The following is a 22,873-nucleotide window of genomic DNA, read 5'->3' on the forward strand; positions in this document are numbered from 1 at the left end:
AGTAACCTGTCTTCCCACCTGAGTGTGATCCACCCCCTGGGGTCTGAAGTTTTTAATGGCCCCACCTTCAGAATGCAGTCAATCAACAAGATCAAGGGTACTGAACCTATTACGGCATTGAATGGGGGGGCATGGGTCATGATGAGGGGCCCCTCTAGTCCCAAAGGGGCCCCTACACCTTTCCCTCATGACCCCATTTTGATCCACAAAACCTATTTCAAGGTTGGGTGCTTTGATTGAATAAAAATATGAAAGGGGAAAAGATTGAATTCCATCCGGGGATCTAGCCCATCCTCCATCCCCTAGAAACTTAGTCACCCCTTTATCCCTGAAGGTTATGAGGATGCAATCACCCCTTATATTTTTCACGCTCCTGCCCACCCACTCCACTCTGTGCACCATCATAATTTCCCCATCAAGATAAGATGGCAGAGATCTATTTACACGGAGCCAATACATGACCTTATTCTTCAGGGCCATGTATGGTTCAATTTTATCAACAGGGAGTTCAGGAACGCCAGTTAAAACCACTACATGAGAGCTACACTCAGGGGGGAGATCTGGTCTTGGTGATTTTGTTTTATGACCTAGATGTAAATTATTGCTACAATCAGTGATAGACACTGGATTATGCAATTGGGGTGAGTTCGTAACAACCCTAGCATCAGTAGGGACCTGAGGGATTTGGGAAGGATGGATGGGGGCGACAATTCTCTCACTACTTTGCAATTGGTCCCTATCAGGTGCTATTATATTACTAGATGGGTTTAACTCATTCTCTCTTGCAACCGGCAAGGCAGCTTGCTGTGAAGTTATTAGTTGACAGAGACCCTTCTTAGTTGGCTGAGCCATCTCGCTACGCTTTGAGTCCGCAGCAATAAGAATCAGCCTTAATTTTTCTTCTGCGATGGCTAGTCGCTTAGATAATGGAGATAAGCTCCCAGAGATTAATAACTCCATCTTTGCCCAAAATGCATCATCAATTGAACAGTTAGAAGATTCTTTCAAAATGAGTTCAGATGGCGTAGATGGTATGATATCCAGTCCCGATGTTACAGGTAGACCTTCCTGCTCGGGTGAATCGTTATGGCCATTATTCAAGTTGGGAATAATTTTAGTTTTTTTATTATTGTTGTGTCTCGTCGGTCCTCCCTCGCGCTTCTTCCCCTTCGATGGATTTATTCTTAGCCGCTTACTCCTCACGGACTGCTCCGTCTTTGACCTTGTTGTAACAGTGTTCATAAAGATGGGGTCGGGCGGTAATGGCTCTTTCCTTTGTGCAGATGGCTCATTTTGCCCTAGGTCAATTGGCCTTGGTACCTCTAAGGCCCGTTGTGTTGCTGATGCATCAGGAAGTGCCTCAGTGTGTTTAGCCCCGTAGAGTACATTTGGACCTTTGTCATGTGTAACCATGAAACTCTTTAAAAGGCTTCGGATTGAAAAATGTGCAGACTTTAAAGAGCACGGTCTAGCCAGGTACTTTAGAAGGCATTAAAATGGCGCACTCTTAGCTATTTATAAAAGCCTTTCCTTCTAAAAAGCCCACAAAACACTTAAGGTCAGCCTCCCTGTAATGTACCTTCAAATCATGAACCACAATCATAGGGCAGTTCCTTTAGCAAAAGGTTTAAAGTTTTCTTCCTCCACCTAAGACACATGAGATTGTGAACAGATCAACAAAGCCAAGGAGAAATGACACAATCTAGGGTGACACAAATTGTTTAACCGGCCATATGGATGTGATTTTGAGAGAGAAGCATGCACTCCCAAGCACTCTGGATTTCTTCTCAAATGCACTCTAACAATGAGTTAGACAGGACGATGGGGCATATTATCAAGGACGGCGTTAAAATTATCACCGGTTTAGCGGCAGAAAACTGCCTGCTAAAGCGGCGATAATGGGCTTGATAATATGCCACAGAGAATTCCAATAGAAGCCCATGTTCACACCAGAACATGGACTTCTATTGGAATTCTCAAGGGCATATTATCAAGCCCATTATCGCCGCTTTAGCGGCAGTTTTCTGGCGCTAAACCGGCGATCATTTTTAACGCCGTCCTTGATAATATGCCCCGAAGTTCTATAAGGGGTTAAGCATCCTCAAATTCACTCAGCATGTAGCTTCTCATGTCTTCCAAATGACTGACAGTTGCTACACTCTCTGGCTAGGTAAAAACACTAAAGTCCCTTTCAGCATCTTTTCCTTACTGATGAAATAACTTTGAACCATTTGGAATGATCTAGCATTGCTATAACTTGGTTCTCATGTAATAACTGTTGATAATCAGTGACTAGGAGGAGGATATGTTCTGTCCACAACTTTCTGTAGCGCCAAGAATCCATCTTTGGAAGAGCTGTGCTTTACAAAAGCGGTCAATCAATAAAGAAGCCCATGAGCACCACTTAATGGTTTACAAAAAACATCCCTAGGAAATGAAGCACACTGTGGGGCATATGTACAAAGAAATGGCGCAGTGCAGCGCTGTGGCAAGTTTTTCAGCGTAGCGCTGCACCATTTCCAAAATGCAGGGATTAACAAGAATACCCCAGTGTTTTTCCTAGCGCTGCCACTAAAGTAGATGCCTAGCGCCAACTCAGACACCCTTGAGCCATAGTGCAAGGGGGCCTGCATTGCACATTTCAATAATAATGATTTGCTACTTCTATGTATGCTGCATTTTCCAGCCTACATATAGAAGTAGCAAATCACCGTTATTTAATGATCGTTTTCGTGCATGAAGGGGCACCTTCCTGCACATAAACAATCATTAATGGCATTTTTCTCTTTCTGTGTGTATATAGAATGCAGCACACATAGAAAAAGCAAAAAAGAGGAGCAATACAAACGTTCTCCACATTGCGCCATTCTAATGCCTGCGTCAGTTTGTGCCCCTTCGTCTGTAAAAGTGATGTTACAGTGGCGCAATCCCCTTGTACATATGCCCCCCTGTATCACCAGACCACACTCCTGTGTTGAAGTGAGTGTCTGCAGTAAGCCACACGCATCTGTCGGGGTAAAACTAAAGAGCAGATGTATTATTTTCTGACACAATCAAGCACAGCAACCAAGGTTTCTGCATTGTGTAGCTGAAGTAGGATAAAGCGCCACAGATATATATTTATTATGGCCTGCACCTACTGTTACCCCTGTGCTGGTTAACAACCTGGGCACCTACTTCAATGCATCCCCTTTGCACCATGGTCTGTCACGGAATGTCTACTGGAAACATACCACCATACAGTTTCCAAATCCTATGCCTAGACAAACTCTGAACATTGCATGCATTGTAAATACACTGTGCAGTGCAAAGCACGTGAGATGTGTGGAATGCAGAAAGCTATTTGGTTTTTGGAAAGGGTATTTTGTAAATACTCTTGCGAAACTTTACATCACTTTGCATCACTTTGAAAGAGTGCAAAATCTTTGAAATCTGGAACTAAGAATTGTGAGCAAGCTATTGGCAGCCCACTTTCAAGGGGCACTTCTGCCAGTTCGAAATATAACACAGTGGTCAAGTTAGCACATACAATGCATTTAAAACCCAGAACAGCACCTTCAATATTTCAGAAGAGCGGTTTGCAAAGGATGAAAGTGAGCCCATCCTTTTAATGCACATCTTTTGTGCGTTGAAAGCAGTGGAAAAGACAGCTCAGACTCATTTGTCGCACCAAATATTTAGAAGAAATCGAAGAGAGTATTCTGAATGACCCTACTTTAATATGAAATAATACTTATGAATATTAGAATCTTGCACCATCATGAAAACCGCATTATGAATCCTGCACAATTATGTGTATATGGGATTCAGTAGGAGACCAAATAGCAGAATACTTTGTACAGTGTTACCGCAATGCTGCACTCGCCTGATTATACTTGATTAAAATAGTTCTTTAGCCACTCCTTTAACAAAGTAATGTTCCGCAACTGCTTGCCAGCTGCGGTGCGTCCTGTGCGTGTTAACTTTAAGTCGCACCACCAGAATAAAGTAGTTTATGTAAAGCTGCACAATTCACGTTAGGATTTTTTTCATTAGACACGAGTTTTTTACAGAACTTCACGTCATCTCGACCATGCCAGGTGCGTCACTATGGTAATATCCTGCACTTTGCACTTACCGACTATTATCTACAAAAATTAAATTTCCTCAAATGTTTGTTGATTACCTCATCTTTGGTGAAATCCATGACGTGTATTTGTAAAGCACAGATTCACCCGGAGGCTTCTTGTCACTGAATAACAGATGTTTATTGTTACCCAACTCAACGGTACTCATTTTATCGGCCTCAGATGGATGAAAGGCACACTGGACCCACTGGACTTTGAACCTGTGACCATGAGGTTGAACACATGCCCCTGCAGTGGGCTCATTAGTCCACTAAGCCCCCAGACCCAGTATTTCATCAAAGCTTCACTGTGCGCTTGCTAACAGGGAGGAACAGTGAGCGTGCCCTTTGCTACCATACAGGGAAGGTCATCTCATGTACTCCAGTAGATCAATCTGTAATTGATTAAAAGTATATTAACTGACCTTAAATCTTGATTCAAAGGTAGAGGTGACCAAAAAATGTTGATCCACACTCCTCCAGTTTGTAATGTACTCCCCTTTGTCATTTGAAACTGAACAAATATAATGCAAGAGCCAGAACCGTGAGGTTGGGATGTTTAACGTAATATTCTTTCACATGTTGCATGCTGGACAATTGTTGATCAAGCAGTGTCAATTCGCTTTTTATTTGGCAACAAACACCTTATAAAAACGTACATTAATACATCATGTATTTATCACAACAGTATATCAGTTGTGATGAATAACACAATAGAAAATAAATAGATATATTTTGGAATTGTTTTTGATTTACCTGCTGGTTTACAGGAAAGTTTCTATTGATCTTCTTAATCTGAAAAAAACAAAAAAGAAAGTAATACTGGGGGGAGGATCAAAAAGGAAATCTTTTTCTCAACCTGAGAAACCTTTTATCTGCTATAAGTAAATATTGTTTTGAAATTTGAAAAAAAAAATCATAAACAATATTTCGTCTAGACAAACATTACAGTCATTTTTCAGTAGTTTCCTACTAGAATTGCGAAGCCCCCTTGCGTTTATTTTTATTGACTACGCCCCCTCTACTCTCCAGGAAACTTTCTTCCTTCGTTGAAATCTTGTGATCGTTTACTGGTTCACAGGGTAATAAAACATGCAACAGTGCACAACAAATCTGACAGAATACATACATTTACTATGCATGCTTTACATCACATGCTATTACTAACATGGTCGTTACAACGACCACGTTGTTACAACGCAAAACATTACATCTCAAGTCAATTCAACGACTCGCTGTAGGGGGCGCGCTGGACTTAGGAATAGTATAATTTACTATTCCTACTCTTCCTACTCCAGTTTGTTCAACAGCAGGGAAGGTGTTGGATTATGGATCCAACACCTTCTGCCCCCTACAGCAAGTCATTGTAACGACTTGCCATATAATGGTTCACGTTGTAACAACACGGTCGTTAAACAACCGCATTGAAATAGCATGCGGTGTAACACATGTGATCTAAAGGATGTTTCCCATCTGAAACATCATATTTTGAATTTTACATTTAGTCATGTTGTCTTAACGAGATATTGCAATGAAAAAGGAGGGTGTATGTAAGTATGTCTTCTTTGCTATGTTACCTTAAATTTGCAATGCAATCTTGTATTTATAACATCTGAGGTGGTTAAGGACTGTTATTCAGATCTTAGTTACATTGTTTTGATTAAAATTACATTTCTTAAAGTCTAAAGTTGCCATACTTACACTCTAGTAAATCAGTTGAATTGAAATTTTTTGCAGCAGGACCGCATTCAAAGTTTTCAATGTAAAACCAGGATTAAAACATTTATTTGGTAACCAGTGAAAGGTAAGCTGTGTCACAACTAAATTTGCCATCTACCTGTACTCATTATTCAGAAAACCTGAAATTCATTACAATTTTTCACAGGTTCCTCCTTCCACTTGTCCCCAACAATATAACGCAACACACGAGGAAGAGTGGACATCAACATGACTCTTGATATATTGAATTTCTCCACATTACATATTCCTTATGGCTATCACACATTGTTTTGAAAACAATGGAAATGAAACAGAATCATTTTGCTGAATAACAATTTCTTACTCATTTAGACGTCAACACCAATCGCTGACTCTAGCAAAATAAGAAAAGTTTTCTCTGAGTCGCAGCTCGCACAGGTAAGCAAAGTAGGAAGATAAGGCAGGGCGGGGGCAGGGTGGAGTGGAGGGTAGTGGAATTCAACATACAACGGGGTAGTCAAAGTAAATAAATAAAAAACACTACGCAGCAACGCCGACTTGGCGATGCGGTGAACACAAGGTAAGTGGTTTTATTTATTTCATTAATTCTTACTATCCCTTCATATGTCGAATCCACTAAACACCACCCCACCCCGCCCTCGCCCCGCCTCACAATACCAGGCGTTGACCTGTGTGAGCCGCCACTGGAATCATCCCTGGTGCTTGGTGAAAAACAGTGGAGAGAAATGTTAATTGATCCGTTTCGAATCTCTGGGGCCAAAGTGCTGCACCAGGGCAAGTAGTTCTAGTGTCCAGTTCTGCCATTGACTACTGGAATGTTACATGATGCTTCCCAAATTCTCTCTTGTGATTGGAAATTGTAGAGGGTCTTGTAAAAACTCAAATAGAGAATAGAGGAAGCTGAAGCTTCCTGGAGAAAAAAACTATGACCAGGTAAAACCTGTACATTTTCCCTGCATGCTTCTACAAAAGATTTTACTCTGGGTCATACCGTGGAATACAAAGATATCTTGGCACACTAACATTATGGGTAAAATATTAAGGAACAAAATATTGAAAGGTAAGTGCATACAGGAAAAGGGTGCCTACATTGCTTACAGGATGGTTTTTGTGCAGTAAGGGGCACATTTCTGCACAAAAACAATCGTGAGAGCCATTTTCCTCTTTTTATGTGTGCTGCACAATGCAGCACACATAGAGAGAAGAAAAACTGAGGAGAAATAAAAATATTTCTTTCCTTTATGTATCTCCTCAGGAGGTGTAAGAATTTGGTGCTTCCCTAGGTTTACATGATTTTGTAAATCTGGGACAGTGTCAAAATCCATGAGCGTTACATGGGAAAACCCTCCTCAAGGCCTATGGAACTTCTGCCGGGCACCAAGTAAATGTAAATCCAGTATTCGTAAAGCACGAACAGCTACCCAAAGGCATCCCGGCACTGGGGGCCATCGGGAAGATTAAGCAAGCTATTGCCCAGAGTCACATGGTGCTGGGCTGACCTACCACCGGTGCCGGGGATCGAACTGTGAGCCCCAGATTACAGCGCCAGTCACCCTGGCCGCAGCGCCACACCTCTTCCCCAAGTAAGGTGACACATCGATTTGAGCTGCATTGCCTTATTTAAGATGCATGAGGCCACTCAAACCCATTCAGGGTGGCTTTAAGTGACTTTGCGTTGCTTCATAAATCTGATTCTGAGCCCTGCATCATGCATGTACCAATTTACGTGGTGCAAACATGACACAGGGCTCTAATAAATATACCCCTGTGTGTGTAGTTTTAAGCTGATATTTCGACCTGGCAAGTTAACCTTCTTGCCAGGTCCAAACCTGCCTTTTTCTTACATGTAAGTCACCCCAAAGATAGTCCCAAGGTAGCCCCATAGGCAGGATATAGTATATTTAAAACGTAGGACATGAACTTTTAAGTTTTAAATCTCCAGCTAGTGAAAACCTTTACATTTTGTTTACACTACTCCAGGGCCTATCTCACCCATAGGTTAATATTGGGATTGCCTTAGACACCTTTTAAGTGCAATTTCCTATGGGGAACAGATGGAAATATGGAGTTTGGTGTTTATGGACTTACAATTTAAAATCATAACTTTTGGTGACGTCATATTTTAAACTGTAAGTCTGAACATGCCACTTTTAGAAAGTTGGCATTTTCTTACTTTAACCATTCTGTGCCACTGCCTGTCTCTGAATACACGCCTGAGTTGGGTTATAGCTGGGCTTTGTGCATTCCCTCTAGACAGTCACACAAAGGGAGAAGGGGTATGACATTTGCATCCTGATGGCTCATAACCAGGCTGATGGGTCTTCCTGAGGTAGATTGGGCAGGAGGAACTGATACTTCCACCTGAATAGGGCTGTCCCTGTCCCCACACAAGGAAATGGATACCCCATGTAGAGAGTCTGGGAGCCAGGGCAGAAAAGGCAGGGATCTCGTGATCTTTAGAGGCCTCTTTGATGTCTCCTCCACTTCAAAGGCACATTTGGGTATACGTACTGGACCCATGACACCACCAGATCAGAGGGTTTTCTAGAACCAAGAACATTCTCCCTGGAAAAAGAGCTGCTGTGCTGTAGGTGGGGCTGCCTTGTTGCTACCTGCATTGCTCTATTGGCCTGCTGATTGCTGTGCTACAGGAGGGACTGCCACTTTGCAACTTGCTCTGCTGTGTTGGCCTGCTGCCTGCTGTTTCTTGCCTGGGAGTGAGAGGGACTGGGCCCGCTCTCTACATCCTTGAACCCCAGATTCTCCAAGGGCTTGCTGACTTGCCTCCTGTTTTCTGAAGTCGCAGAGACACAAAGGATTTATTGCAACTCTTATTGGTGCTACTGGGCTCTGTCATCTGTGACCCCTACCCTTGCCTGAGGTGCCCAAACCAGTTCTGGGAATTATGTGTGGGTTCTGCAGCTTTTATTCTGCAAAACCCAGTGCATCGACCCAACTGTGTGAGGAAAACCGATATATCGCTCCCTGATGATGAAGCAGTGCCGAATTGATGATGATGGGGGCACCAACAGCGAGGCTCGACAACTACGCAGCACTGATTCTTTGACCTCGTCTGTGAGGTTGGACGACAATGCAGTGCCGCATCTTTGAAACCATCTGCAAGACTTGTCACTGTTTTCGCATTTTATCTTTAAAAATTCATTTCTGGAGTTCTGCTTAGTGGATTTTTGTCGCCATCTGTCATCTGGTTGAGCTTGAACTGTACAAAGTCAAAGGTTTATGTTGACGGCGACGGAGCATAGGTCAGATACAGGTGTCAGGTTCATCCCAGTGAAATGTTTTACCTTTGGACTTAGGGCCATATTTATGAGCCCAGTTACGTTAGTATTCCATGACTCCAATTGGTGCAAGAGTGACACAACTCAAAAATGAAACTTATGAAGCGTTGTATGGCCACTTTGCGTGGCTCTAAGTGACTTCATAAATCTGGAGTAATGCAAAACAGTCCAATTCTGGGAAGGCATTCTACGGGTGTTGCATGGGTGTTCCACGTAACTTCCATGTTTTTTTAAGAACTCCCAGATTTACAAAAAAGGGTAGACCTAGGAATGCACCAAAATTATACGTCTTTTCAGGGGACACGTAACAAGGAGAAACATCTTTATTTCTCCTTGTTACTTCCTCTTTCTATGTGTGCTGCATTCTTCAGCATGCCTCTCAGGATAGTTTTTGTGCAGGAAGGTGTCCCTTCCTGCACAAAATCAATCCTGCATGCAACGCAAAAACAATCCTGCATGCAACGCAGGCACCCTTGCACCATGGTACAAGGGTGTCGATGTGTTGGAGCTAAGCAGCTCATTGTGAGCCAGCACTGGAGAAATGACAGGAATGCACTGCATTGCAATAAATACGGCACATTACTGGCCTTTCACTGTAACCCAGTGCAGCAAGGTGACTTGAAATGGAAGTCTAAAATCCTCAGAGGGCCAAGGCAGCAGGATGTGATCGAAGTGGCCTCCACATTGTTAGCTAGCTGCTGGACGAGGTCTTGGTGAAGCCTCTGACTTATGTGGGAAAGCTCAGAGAGGGAGACATTTGAATTTCATACCCAGAGAAGGTTGCTGCTGGCTGGATACTTCTCCCACCTTCGCTCAGTGAAGATCTCTACCTTCGGACAATGTTTTGGAGTTCCAATTCTTCCAGCGAGGGAAGGATGCAGGCTGTAGCTGAAGAGGGCTGCACATGGCTGGACACCTTTGGCAGATTGGCTTTTCAGGTTTGTCCAGGTCCCTCTTCAGTTCTCATAGGAAAAAGTTGGAAAAAATCCTAGATTTGTGGAAATGTCAGGAGGAGTACACATTGGCACCAGCCAAGGGCACAGGACCATGGGGAAAGCATTTGGGGGTCAAGACTAACACCAGCCACAGCATCCTGGGCAGTTCCAGTTGATACTCATAAGCAGAGAATGCAGGAAAAGGCCTCTTGTTTCTTTTGTGTCCATGTAGCCCAACAGGAAGTCGCCTGATGACCCTTGAAGTCCACTTCTTTGTTGTGGATAAAAGACAGAGAGCAGATCTAATCTTCAGGCTCTTCTCAGGTCACAGACAATCGGTCCATTCCTTTTCTGTTCTTTTGCAGGTACAGAAGTGATCCGAGGACGGTATTTGGTATGTGGCATTTATGCCCAGTGTCAGCCAGTGGTTGGGCAAAGCTCCTGGCCACTCCTTAACCAATATGATAAATGTTCTCATGCTTGACTCTACCCACTTTTGCAGCACTTCGTGTGTGTGTTTACCACAGACTATCCGACAATTCCCCTCTCTACCTAAATCAAATGTGGCAGGATATTTCTTCCCCTGGTCAGAGCTCCCTGTTCCCACCCACAGGTGTGGTTATGATAATGGGTGAACCCTTCCTTGTGGAACTAGTTCTGGGGCAGCCTCCTCAACACTGCTGCCAGGTAGGGAGCTAAGCTGACTTGGAAGACAAACAAAGCCAAGCGTAAGTGTGAGCTTCATCTGCCAGTGGAAGGGTAGGGACCCCTTGAAGCTCCGTAAGGGGCTGGTTCAACCCCAAGGCAATAAGGAAGAAAAACACCCCTCCACCCAAGCCTTTGTTCCACTGTCTGGGAGCAATATACATACCACCAGAAAACAGCCATTAACATCCAGGTGACACTAAAACCCTGCAGTGAGGGACAATTAGCCTTTGATACCTTAATTTGATAATGCGTCATTTTCAAACTTGTAATCTGACATCCGACTTTACCCTTAAGTTAGATTTTAAAACACTATTAAAATAAAACCTTGATTCATTTTTCTAGCTAGTAATATTTGGGCCAAGTGAAAGTTTAACTATGCCAGGTTGAAATAGCAGTTTAAAACTGTACACACGGTACACACCTTCAGACCTGAAGGGCAGATCTGAAGATACGTTTCGCATTGCTACTTTAGTAGGTGGCACAATGAGTGCTGCAGCCCACTGGTAGCATTTAATTAGCAAGCCCTAGGTACCTACAGTACAATATACTAGGGACTTATGAGTAAATTAAATGGAACAATTGGATATATGCCAATTTACCTATGTTTAGGAGTGAGAGTACAAGCACTTTATCTCTGGTTGGCACAGGTGTTCTAGAGCTAAGAAAAACGGGTTCAGCATAGGAAGGCAAAAATCTGGGGGAATACCATGCAAAGGATGGTCCTCTCTAACACTTGTCATGAACACCCATCCACTAACGGAATTAAACCAGACACATACAGTTGACTCGGTTCGCAGTATACATTATAACAGAGCCCTATGTTGCATCCAAGCCAAAACTACAAAACACATATAGGACAAGGAAATACTTTTAAGGTTAGAAAGATGAAGTAAAGCATGTGATATATAAATGGTGCTTCCATCTCTCCCACAGATTACCTTAAGGTTTTTACATTCATTGTTAGGAAGTAATCAATGTTTTTGACCTGCAGAGTTAAGTGCATGAATCGAGTATGGCAGGGAACCATTTAATATGTCCTGTTTTATCCCTATCGTGTCTGAGCACTGCAGAAACAACAGTTGATGGACAGAATACAGAACAATGTCATACATTCACCCCAGTACAGATATCTGGGCCTAAATCCATCGTTTTCTTGCTCACCATGCCATTCCAGTTTGAACCAAGCCATATGCAAATCAGTCTTGACCCTGTGCCTCATGGGAACAGTCCAGCCCGAACTGCCAAGCCAGGTCCTCCCTGGACTGGAAACAAGCATCCTAGGACCGGTTGCGGGGTTTCACCCTTCTTCAGGCAGGATAGCTTGATTCCAGTGGCAAGGAGAGCACTGGACCCACGTCTGGGCATACCCGTCCCACTCGGGGTGACAAAGGCAAAAACAACAGTTGATGGACAGAATGCAGAACAATGTCATACATTCACCCCAGTACAGAGATCTGGGCCTAAATCCATCGATTTTTTGCTCACCATGCCATTCCAGTTTGAACCAAGCCATATGCAAATCAGTCTTGACCCTGTGCCTCATGGGAACAGTCCAGCCCGAAATGCTAAGCCAGGTCCTCCCTGGACTGGAAACAAGCATCCTAGGACCAGTTTCGGGGTTCACCCCTCTTAAGCCAGAATAGCTTGATTCCAGTGGCAAGGAGAGCCTCGGACCCACGTCTGGGCATCCCCGTCCCACACGGGGTGACAAATGCAAAAACAACAGCTGATGGACAGAATGCAGAACAATGTCATACATTCACCCCAGTAAAGAGATCTGGGCCTAAATCCATCGTTTTTTTTTCTCACCATGCCATTCCAGTTTGAACCCAGCCATATGCAAATCAGTCTTGACCCTGTGCCTCATGGGAACAGTCCAGCCCGAACTGCCAAGCCAGGTCCTCCCTGGACTGGAAACAAGCATCCGAGGACCGGTTTCGGGGTTTCACCCCTCTTCAGCCAGGATAGCATGATTACAGTGGCAAGGAGAGCACGGGACCCACGTCTGGGCATACCCGTCCCACTCGGGGTGACAAATGCAAAAACAACAGTTGATGGACAGAATGCAGAACAATGTCATACATTCACCCCAGTACAGATATCTGGGCCTAAATCCATAGTTTTTTTGCTCGCCTTGCCATTACAGTTTGAACCCAGCCATTTGCAAATCAGTCGTGACCCTGTGCCTCATGGGAACGATCCAGCCCGAACTGCCAAGCCAGGTCCTCCCTGGACTGGAAACAAGCATCCTAGGACCATACAGTACAATATACTAGGGACTTATGAGTAAATTAAACGGAACAATTGGATATATGTCAATTTACCTATGTTTAGGAGTGAGAGTACAAGCACTTTACCTCTGGTTGGCACAGGTGTTCTAGAGCTAAGAAAAACGGGTTCAGCATAGGAAGGCAAAAATCTGGTGGAATACCATGCAAAGGATGGTCCTCTCTAACACTCGTCATGAACACCCATCCACTAACGGAATTAAACCAGACACATACCGTTGACTCGGTTCGCAGTATACATTATAACAGAGCCCTATGTTGCATCCAAGCCAAAACTACAAAACACATATGGGACAAGGAAATACTTTTAAGGTTTGAAAGATGAAGTAAAGCATGTGATATATAAATGGTGCTTCCATCTCTCCCACAGATTACTTTAAGGTTTTTACAATCATTGTTAGGAAGTAATCAATGTTTTTGACCTGCAGAGTTAAGTGCATGAATCGAGTATGGCAGGGAACCATTTAAAATGTCCTGTTTTATCCCTATCGTGTCTGAGCACTGCAATAACTACAGTTGATGGACAGAATGCAGATCAATGTCATACATTCACCCCAGTACAGAGATCTGGGCCTAAATCCATCATTTTTTTGCTCACTATGTCATTCCAATTTGAACCCAGCCATATGCAAATCAGTCTTGACCTGTGGCTCATGGGAACAGTCCAGCCCGAACTGCGAAGCCAGGTCCTCCCTGGATTGGAAGCGGGCATCCTAGGACCTGTTTCGGGGTTTCACCCCTCTTCAGCCAGGATAGCTTGATTCCAGTTGCACGGTGAACACGGGACCCACGTCTGGGCATACCCGTCCCACTCGGGGGGACAAATGTAAAAACAACAGTTGATGGACAGAATGCAGAACAATGTCATACATTCACCCCAGTACAGAGATCTGGGCCTAAATCCATCGTTTTTTTGCTCACCATGCCATTACAGTTTGAACCCAGCCAGGTATGCCCAGACGTGGTTTCTGGGCTCACTGTGCCACTGGCATCAAGCTATCCTGGCTAAAGAGGGGTGAAACCCCGAAACCAGTCCTAGGATGCTTGATTCCGGTCCAGGGAGGACCTGGCTTGGCAGTTCGGGCTGGACTGTTCCCATGAGGCACAGGGTCAAGACTGATTTGCATATGGCCAGGTCTAAAGAGGGGTGGCATGGTGAGCAAAAGAATGATGGATTTAACCTAGATCTCTTGACTGGGGGTGAATGTTTTGATTTGTTCTGCATTCCGTCCATCAATTGTGTGACTTTTGCTTTCTCGCCCTAAGTGCGCCAGGTATGCCCAGACGTGGGTCCTGGGCTCACTGTGCCACTGGCGTCAAACTATCCTGGCTGAAGAGGGGTGAAACCCCGAAACCGGTCCTAGGATGCTTGTTTCCGGTTCAGGGAGGACCTGGCTTGGCAGTTCGGGCTGGACTGTTCCCATGAGGCACAGGGTCACGACTGATTTGCATATGGCCAGATCTAAACTGGGGTGGCATGGTGAGCAAAAGAATGATGAATTTAACCCAGATCTCTTGACTGGGGGTGAATGTTTTGATTTGTTCTGCATTCCGTCCATCAATTGTGTGTCTTTTGTGTCTGAGCACTGGCAGTACCCAGCTCACTGAGAGCCTTGACTACCGCACTTGGAAAGAGTGACATCAATGACATTTAAACACTGCGTTTCATTGTGCTGTGATTCCTGGATATAGAAATGTCTTTTGAAACGCAGAATTCCTCAAGACGAGGTGGTTGACACCATTTTGAAACCATTGACCGTGAGGGTCTCAGTCATTGCCTAATCGAGTGTGCGGACTGCTCGCGCACAGCTAGTAGTTTATTATGGTGGAAGGCTCAGCTCGAGCTTCCGCTCCAAAGGTCAAAGGTCTATGTCAGCAATCACTGATCCAGGCAAAGCACGAGGGCGTTGACGTGCATGGTTACTGTGCATAGCAGACTCTGCTAAATGGAATATACATCTTATGGAACAACGGTTCATCTTTGGGCAGTTAAGGAAACAAAACTTTGTTTTGCAGTGATGCCCAGATGTGTTTCGTGTGTATATGCTTCTGGTTCGCCGCAGTCCTCCCACGTAAAACAGCCGGTTATTTTACAGAGATGCCACTTCGATGAGGAAACAATTCTCATTAGTCCTGTTTGCAGAAACTCAGTGCACCATCAGACCACCCCCGACAGCGCTCATTAACGGAATTTACAATCTGCCTTAATGAATACGCACTGCAATACAGCCACCATAAGAGACTCCAATGGAGAGGGTGAAAGCAGAGGCATTGGTTTATTTTTATGAAACCCGGCTCATTTTGTGATGATTTTATTAACGGTATTTTGGTCGCTCTGCTGGTCATTTAATGCAGTCATTAAAAAAATGTAAGCAAACCTTGCAGGCACGCTCAATTAAAATACCCCAGATCCCTGAGGCAGCCATTTTATAGGGTTTCTTTAAACTTTTTATGAACGGAAGAACAAACATATTCATTCCAAAAGCTAAAGGTATCATGTGATAGTTTGGAGTGCTGCAGGGAGTGTGTAATTTGCAAAATATTAAGTGGCGGGTCCCAAAGATTTGCTCGGAAGATTGCAGCCTGCAGTATTGAACGTTGTGGTGCCGAGTGCCAAGGTTCTGTAGTCTCGATTCTATATCATGCCACTTTAATCTGCTATTAGACTCATCCTGCCCCTTTATCACCCTGCTATAGGTTCTGTTTCCTGTTTTCCATCTTTCGCTTTCTCCTTCGTTCCCTTGTTTTTGTTTTTCCCTCACTTGCTCTGAGTCAATGTTTGATGAGAAAATGAGAAAAACAAGTACCGGTCCCCAAAAATGAATGCCGTGGGCCCCGCCTGCAACCACCGCTCAAATGAAGCACTGGCTGCATTTTTCAAAGTTGCAAATTCCTTGCAGTTAAACTACACCACGTAACATGAGCCTTAAACATTCTTGCAATATAATGAAAAGAATACCCTTCAGATCCACGGAGGAGGTGAGGTTATGTTTATTATGTTACCACCTCCATTACTTCAGTTTCATTGCCACCACTCCCCCAAGCTCAACTCCCAGGAACCCTCAGACACACAGGCAACCACCACCCCGTCAGTCATGCCCTTTACTCAGGCCATCCGAATCAGGCCGGGGTGGAAGACCTAGTTTAAGTACCTCCTACCAAAAGAGGTAATTGGAGAAGTGTGGGCCATCAAAGAAGACTATCCAATGGCCCCCAAACACACTTCAGCATCAGGACAAGGTTCCTAAGGAAGGCAGCAAAAAGCTAGAGAAATAAACCAGGACTTTTCAGTGCTAGTAGCAGGTCCTGGTCCCTTACCCAAGAAGACCCAAACAGCCAACAGGACCAGGAATTCTCTTTGTCAGTAACCAACAAAAAACCTGGAAAAATAGAAAACAACTAATGGTGGGACTTCGAGAGAGCACAACATGGAGTCTGTCATAGAAAGACACACAATAAGGAGTTAGGTTCTGGAAGCTTATAAGTTATAGAACCTGTAATGGGTTGATTGAGGATCCTGCGTGATGAGAGTCCAGAGCATTGTTGTACATTTTGTGGGACATGAACACACCTCATGTTAGAGGGATATGGGACATAGAGGAGGAGGTTGTGTGCGCTGGTGTTGTCCTGTTTTTACGACCACTTGCACTCTCTGGAGTAAGATGCGTACCCTTTGGAACTTTCTCCCAGCTTTGACTGCTCTTTCAGATTGAAGCAGATATATTATGGCATAACAGAATTGTTCTAGTTTGATAGTATACATTCAGATTGCAGAACAGGTATTTTCTTTATTTTTTGCAGTTCTCAATATGTGCAATGTCACTTATTTGACTTAAAAGAATACTCTCATTGTAGAAAAGGGTATTTTACCACATAATGAGTTTTTTATACCAATCGGCAAAAATATTGAATCACAGATATGGACTACCACTACATTTTCAAGGTAAATACACAGTTAAAACTTGAAGGACCAAGTCAGAGTTTGGCAAGAAGTATGCCATCAGTGAGGGTGGCAGAGAACATTCCGACTGCCACCATGACAGACTGTCGCCCACCAAATGTATAGATCACTGCCAGCCCAACAGTGACCTCTGTACCTTCAGAGTAACTGCCACCACACTGGTTCTTCTGATGGTGCAACTAGTTTGGCGTATGGCAGTTACCGGTTTTGACTTCTGTACAACTAAGCTTTTGTTTTTTAAAAACAAACTCCCAACGTGGAGGCCTGTTTTTGAAAAACAAATAAGTAATGCGCTCCTTCCCCAAGGATGCTTTTTTCTCTGGAAGTGGAGGTTATTATTTGTATTTTAATGCTCGTCACTGCCAGGTTTTCCCTTGTGGTGACGGACAGAATAAAGTACATCAGACCATCAGCCCTCAATAGGGCAGGCGTTCTTATACCCTAATTTCGACATCCAGCACTTAGACAGGTCATTGGAGTACGTTTTCTGTTGACAGAGAAAACTAGGGCACTGCTGATGGTCTGCCCAACTCTAAGGAGGGTGCACAGACCAGGAATTATGCACACAGGGTACTTCATTACGTTTTAAGGAAGTGCCTTGTCTGTCAAACTCTAAATCAAATGTGCAAACCCCCTGAAATTATAATATATTGTTATACTTAGCAAGGCACATAATGCATTCCATAAATCACCGTACCCACCATGTCTTTTTCCAGACAGCCTGTCATTTGTTCATGTGCCATTGGAAAGGGGTGCATTCAGCATGGTGGGCACTGTGAGTTAGGGTTTGGACTGTGTGTTGTTAACCACTTCCACATGTTAGTGGATTTGCTTATTTTTGCCAGTACCGCAGCTCAATTTGTTTTCTGGGAAAATTATTTTTCCACTAGTTATTTTTAATGCAAATTCATTATTTTAAACACAAATTGGTGCCTGCTTTGCTTTTCACAAAATGGTGGGTACAAAATGATGATTTTAATTAAAATCACAATGTTATCACAGCAAACCTTTATACTCCCCCCCCCCCTCCTAAGTGCACACCCTCACCTATCAAATAATTTTTTTAAATCAGAATTATAAAGATGGCAGAAAAAATCAATCTGCTTCAACCACCAATCACACTTAAAAAAACAATTCAAAAGGTTATTGACAACATTCATGATTTTCTGGATTGCAATTTTAAATGGCAGAGATATACAAAAGTGTTCACCATTTAGAGCCTGCTTGGCTACTTTTTAAATGCTTATGCTTTAAAAAATACAGAACGTATTAACACCAAGCCAATGAAAACACGCTTTTGAAACATTTTGAATTTTATGCCAAATTGTATGTAAATCTGTTCAGTGGTTTTTGCTCTAGTCATGAGCACAATTTCCAATGAGAGTCAAACAGGGAAAACACAACTCTTTTGAACTCCCTCTTAATTTTTTCCCCTGTGCTGATCTCCCTAAAAATTGGCATGCCAGACCGTAGATGAGTATGTCAGGCAACTGCCAGTTTTAGTGCAAATCTCTCCAATGGATCAAAAGTTAACACAAATCAAAAATTCCTTTTCAATCAAAAGTGCATCTGAATCATAATCACATGGTGGCAACTACCATCATGTAATAGGCAAGTAGAGATTTACTAGTCTACTTCACATCTTTATACAGTTATGGGTCATCATACACAAAAGTGAAAAAGCTCTGAAATTCACTAGTTATGGTGAGCAATGCACAATGCGCACCACAATTCATATACACCCATGTTTTGCTCAGCGGCGGCCCGTCCTGGTAAGAACTGTGGGGCCGTGTGGGGGGTATTTTGACGGCCGATGATGAGGAAAAATTAAATAAATAATTTATTTTCCCTCGTCATCGTCTGTTGAAATACCCCCACACGGCCCCACCGATCTTACTTGCACGGGCCACGGCTGGTTTTGCTCTGTGTAGACAGACATTTTGCTTCACATACATTCCATTGACTAAGAGGTGTACTAGGATAGTAGGGGGCATGAGGCATGGAGTGCATTGTGTTCTGTAACTGCTGAAAATCAGGCTATTTTTCGGTTTGTGTTTTCTGGTTCATAACTGACCGTTCACTGTGTTTTTTCAGTGACATTCATGTTTTTTGTTATTTACTGCATTCACCTGCCATGTGCCCATTCTTTTCTGTGAAATACCTGTGGCCAGTTCCTGCTGCCAAGTTGCTTCTGCTGTGCTTAATAGAGGTTAGTCTCAGGCCCTTTCGGGCCTTGCACTGGGCTTTATTTGGTAGCCACCAAATTTCATGCAGATTAATCAAAGAGCGCCCATGAATTTGAGAAGCCCACGAGCAGGCTAAACATGCTAACTCTCTGCCAACTTTCTTGCAGATACATCAAAGAGTGTCAAAGTTAGTAGGGGCATATTATCAAGAAAGGTGTTAAACTTATCGCCGCTTTAGCGGCATGAAACTGCCGTTAAAGCGGCGATAATGGGCTTGATAATAGGCCCTTGTGAATTCCCACAGAAGCCCAGGTTCTGGTGTGAACATGGGCTTCTATGGGAATTCACAAGGGCATATTATCAAGCCCATTATCGCCGTTTTAGCACAGTTTCCTGCCGCTAAAGCTGCGATAATGTTATCGCCATTCCTTGATAATATGGCTCTTAGTGATTAAAAAATATGATGACTACCCCCTTATGATATAGTGTGTGTAGCTTGCTGCCTGTCATAGTTGATACAGGTTCATCTAACAGCACCACATTTATAAGCAAAATGATGTTTTACTTCCCCCTGTTTCACTTTGCCCCCCCCATTGAATAATTAGCACAACGCTTGAAAACGAATCCTTCCGAGCCTTTTTCATAGGTACACAGACTCATTGCACAGTGCCAATGTTTTTCAAATTCATTACAGGTAACATCAAATGGTGCCAACACTATTAGTAAATAAAAGATATATTTGACCTCCTTTATTTTTGCCTTTTATGGAATCTTCACCAAGCCTGAAATACCTGCACAGGGGTAACTTGCTAACTGCCTGCTGCATTTGATATAAAGTTAATGAACTGTGCCAAAATCATAAGCAAATAGAAATGTGTTTGATCTCCCCCCCTTTAACTTTGCCTGCCTTGATGGACTGTCACAACTCTATACATCTTAATACAAAAATAATTATTTTAGGATTCGGTCAAATTGTGTGCAGATACATCACACAGTGCCAAATCTATTAGCAGATTAAACGTATGTGTTCCTCTTTTTTGTCTACCTGGGCTCCAACTTGATGCATTTTTACCAGTTTGGAAATACCAAGAGTAATCTCAACATACACAGTGCATGATTCACAATTTAAAGTATATAAAGTAGTACCACAGCAGTATGTCTTAATTATTAAAAATTACAATTCACAAACTTGCAAGAGCACATCTCCACCTCCACCTCTAATATATTTTCTGTGGGAAGTTTAATACTTAGTAGTAATTGCTGGAGGGATCCTGGGGACTGGCTGGAAAAAGAGGTGTACTTACTATTAAATGGGAAGGCTTTAGGGATGAGTAAGGAGGTTTTTTCTAGTGCTAAAGAAGGGCTTGGGGAGAGACAAACACCCACCCACAAAAGAGTGAGCCTATTGCTATTCACAAACTGTACTTCTAAAGTTACTACAGCCAACTAGGACCCAAAACAGTAGTAAACGTACTCCAGATCTGCCCCTCTCCCCCCATTCCAGTCTAGTCCACTCCATATGTAATTGTTTAAATAAATTGGTAAATACAAGCAAGAATCACATTTAAAACTGAATGCCTTGCATAAAAGAAGATGATGATCTGAAGTGGACAGTATGGTTTCAGTGGCACGGACTCATTACAACTTGAATCTCCAAAATTCAAAGCATATCAAGCCATGAGACTTAACTGGATCAGCGTCACGTTTTTATAACTGACTTCCTTCAGAGATGAGAGCCCAGCCCTTACTCTGATTAATACCCATATATTCCGTACATACTTTGACAAGCATTGCCATCTAAGGCGTTCCTCTCCGTGGAGATCACCACTTCCCCTCACACCTAACAATTCAAAAATGAAGGAATATTCCTAAGAAATTAGACTATCTTACTACCAGAAGACATTAAACCTATTCCAACACTATATTCTGTATATCTTTTGATTCATTCTAGTTTGATATATCTTGATGTATCTCTTTTAGTTCCAAAGAGTTAAATAAACAAATGCAAATAATATATGAATAAAATATAATACTATATCATCTTTGGAAAAGGGGCCTGCCTTCTTACTCCAGTTGTTAAATGTATATGAGTCCCTTTATATCAGGTAATTAAGATGTAGAACCTTCAATTACAGAAATTTGCACATGATAGTTCAATGTTCATGTGTAAAATGTTGACACATTTTGATTTTTGAATACTGCCTCTATTTAAAATACATAGAGGTGGACAAGCTTAGGGATGGCTGGCCTAAAGAGCCAGAACGTGTGCTCTTATTTAGAGCTTGGCAGATGAAGTACTTCATCGAAACGTGATGGATATCCTGTGTGCCGTACTACAATGGCCAAATGCAGATGTAGGACAGCAGAAAGGACATCGGCAGAGTATCCCGTCTGCGAAATTCCAATTTAGGCCACCCATTTCTAAACATATGTCTATGAAACGTTTTAAAAAGGAGGGCTAAATATCCTGAACCAATGTATTTCAAGATGTTCTCAAACCTGATGATTGTGTAAAACTAAGCACGGTGAACTAAAGTAATTGCCTAGGGTCACTCAGTTTGGTCAAGAGGGGAAATGGAGAATGATACCCGGTTTCCTGTTAAACATTGTGCATTTCAGCCACTGGATGAATATCTCCCTCTCTCGCCTGTTTTACACCAATGGTTATTTTTTGTGTTTAATTCTTTAAGGAGCAGAAGTAGTATACTGTGATAAACCAGTACGCAGTTTACATATTAACTATAGCTTCGATAAGGCAAATGTCCATGTTAACAAATGCAGGAGGTCTCAGCTCCCACAGTTACAAGTCTTTGCTTGAACACACGATGTTGCCTTCATGTTTACACATTCAGTATGCAGCCTAGCTCTTCACAGGCTGTTCAGCATTAAAACCTTCTCTCTTAGGAGCTTTAGTACTCTACAGTGCACCCTGGAAAGAACTTCTACTCTGCTCACCAGTGAACAAGCACCGCTTTCCTCCTCAATCAGGCAATTGTTATTGGTACGCAGATGTTCGCAGGTGAATGCAGCACATTTTCACATTAATGGTTAGTAGCAGTAATTCAGAATACTTCCAGAGTTTAACATGCCACCTTAGGCAACACAAACAACTCTCAAAGAGGTTGAATTAGCACAGACATGTTCGGCACCTTTCCAACCTATCAGCCGCGGCCCGTGGAGGGAGTTCCGTGGGGCGGTAAGGCGGGGTAGGGGAGGGGCAGGGTGGGGGGTTCTAAAAACCGGAATATGGATAATTACAGGTAAATGATGCAGCGTGCGCTACGAAATTCGTTTTATTTATTTAATTGTTTACTTACCTGTAATTATCCATATTCCAGTTTTTAGAACCCCCCACCCTGCCCCTCCCCCGCCCCGCCTTACCGCCCCACGGAACTCCCTCCAAGGGCTGCGGCTGCAACCTATGTATGGTGTGTGTTATGCTGTGTGGTCTTCTCTGGCACACCTGTTGGCATGGTTTCTTGGTGCTGACGAGCCAGCAGTTGCACAGGTGTTTATAATAGAGTGGAGTGTAGCATTCAGTGCATACAGGTGAATGCTTTAGTAACTTTCCCCACAATTGCAGTAAGCTGTCGATTTTGCCGGACTTCCACACAGACCTCACTCACACTGTCACACATGGGACTGTTGGCTTCGGTAGGATAAGGAGTGACA

At 43.2% G+C, this 22,873-nt stretch overlaps 1 protein-coding gene across 1 annotated transcript in view; it reads right to left on the bottom strand.

Moving 5' to 3' along the window:
* The window catches only part of SNTG1 (syntrophin gamma 1), a 2,687,950-nt gene that overhangs the window by 764,811 nt on the left and 1,900,266 nt on the right, over positions 1–22,873 (bottom strand). The window contains exon 14 of the mRNA XM_085605648.1: positions 4,862–4,900. Coding sequence (XP_085461774.1) covers positions 4,862–4,900 — 39 coding nt within the window. The remainder of the gene's footprint in view (positions 1–4,861; positions 4,901–22,873) is intronic.

This window comes from Triturus cristatus, chromosome 5_1 (genome assembly GCF_964204655.1).
Source record: "Triturus cristatus chromosome 5_1, aTriCri1.1, whole genome shotgun sequence".
Taxonomy (NCBI): domain Eukaryota; kingdom Metazoa; phylum Chordata; class Amphibia; order Caudata; family Salamandridae; genus Triturus; species Triturus cristatus.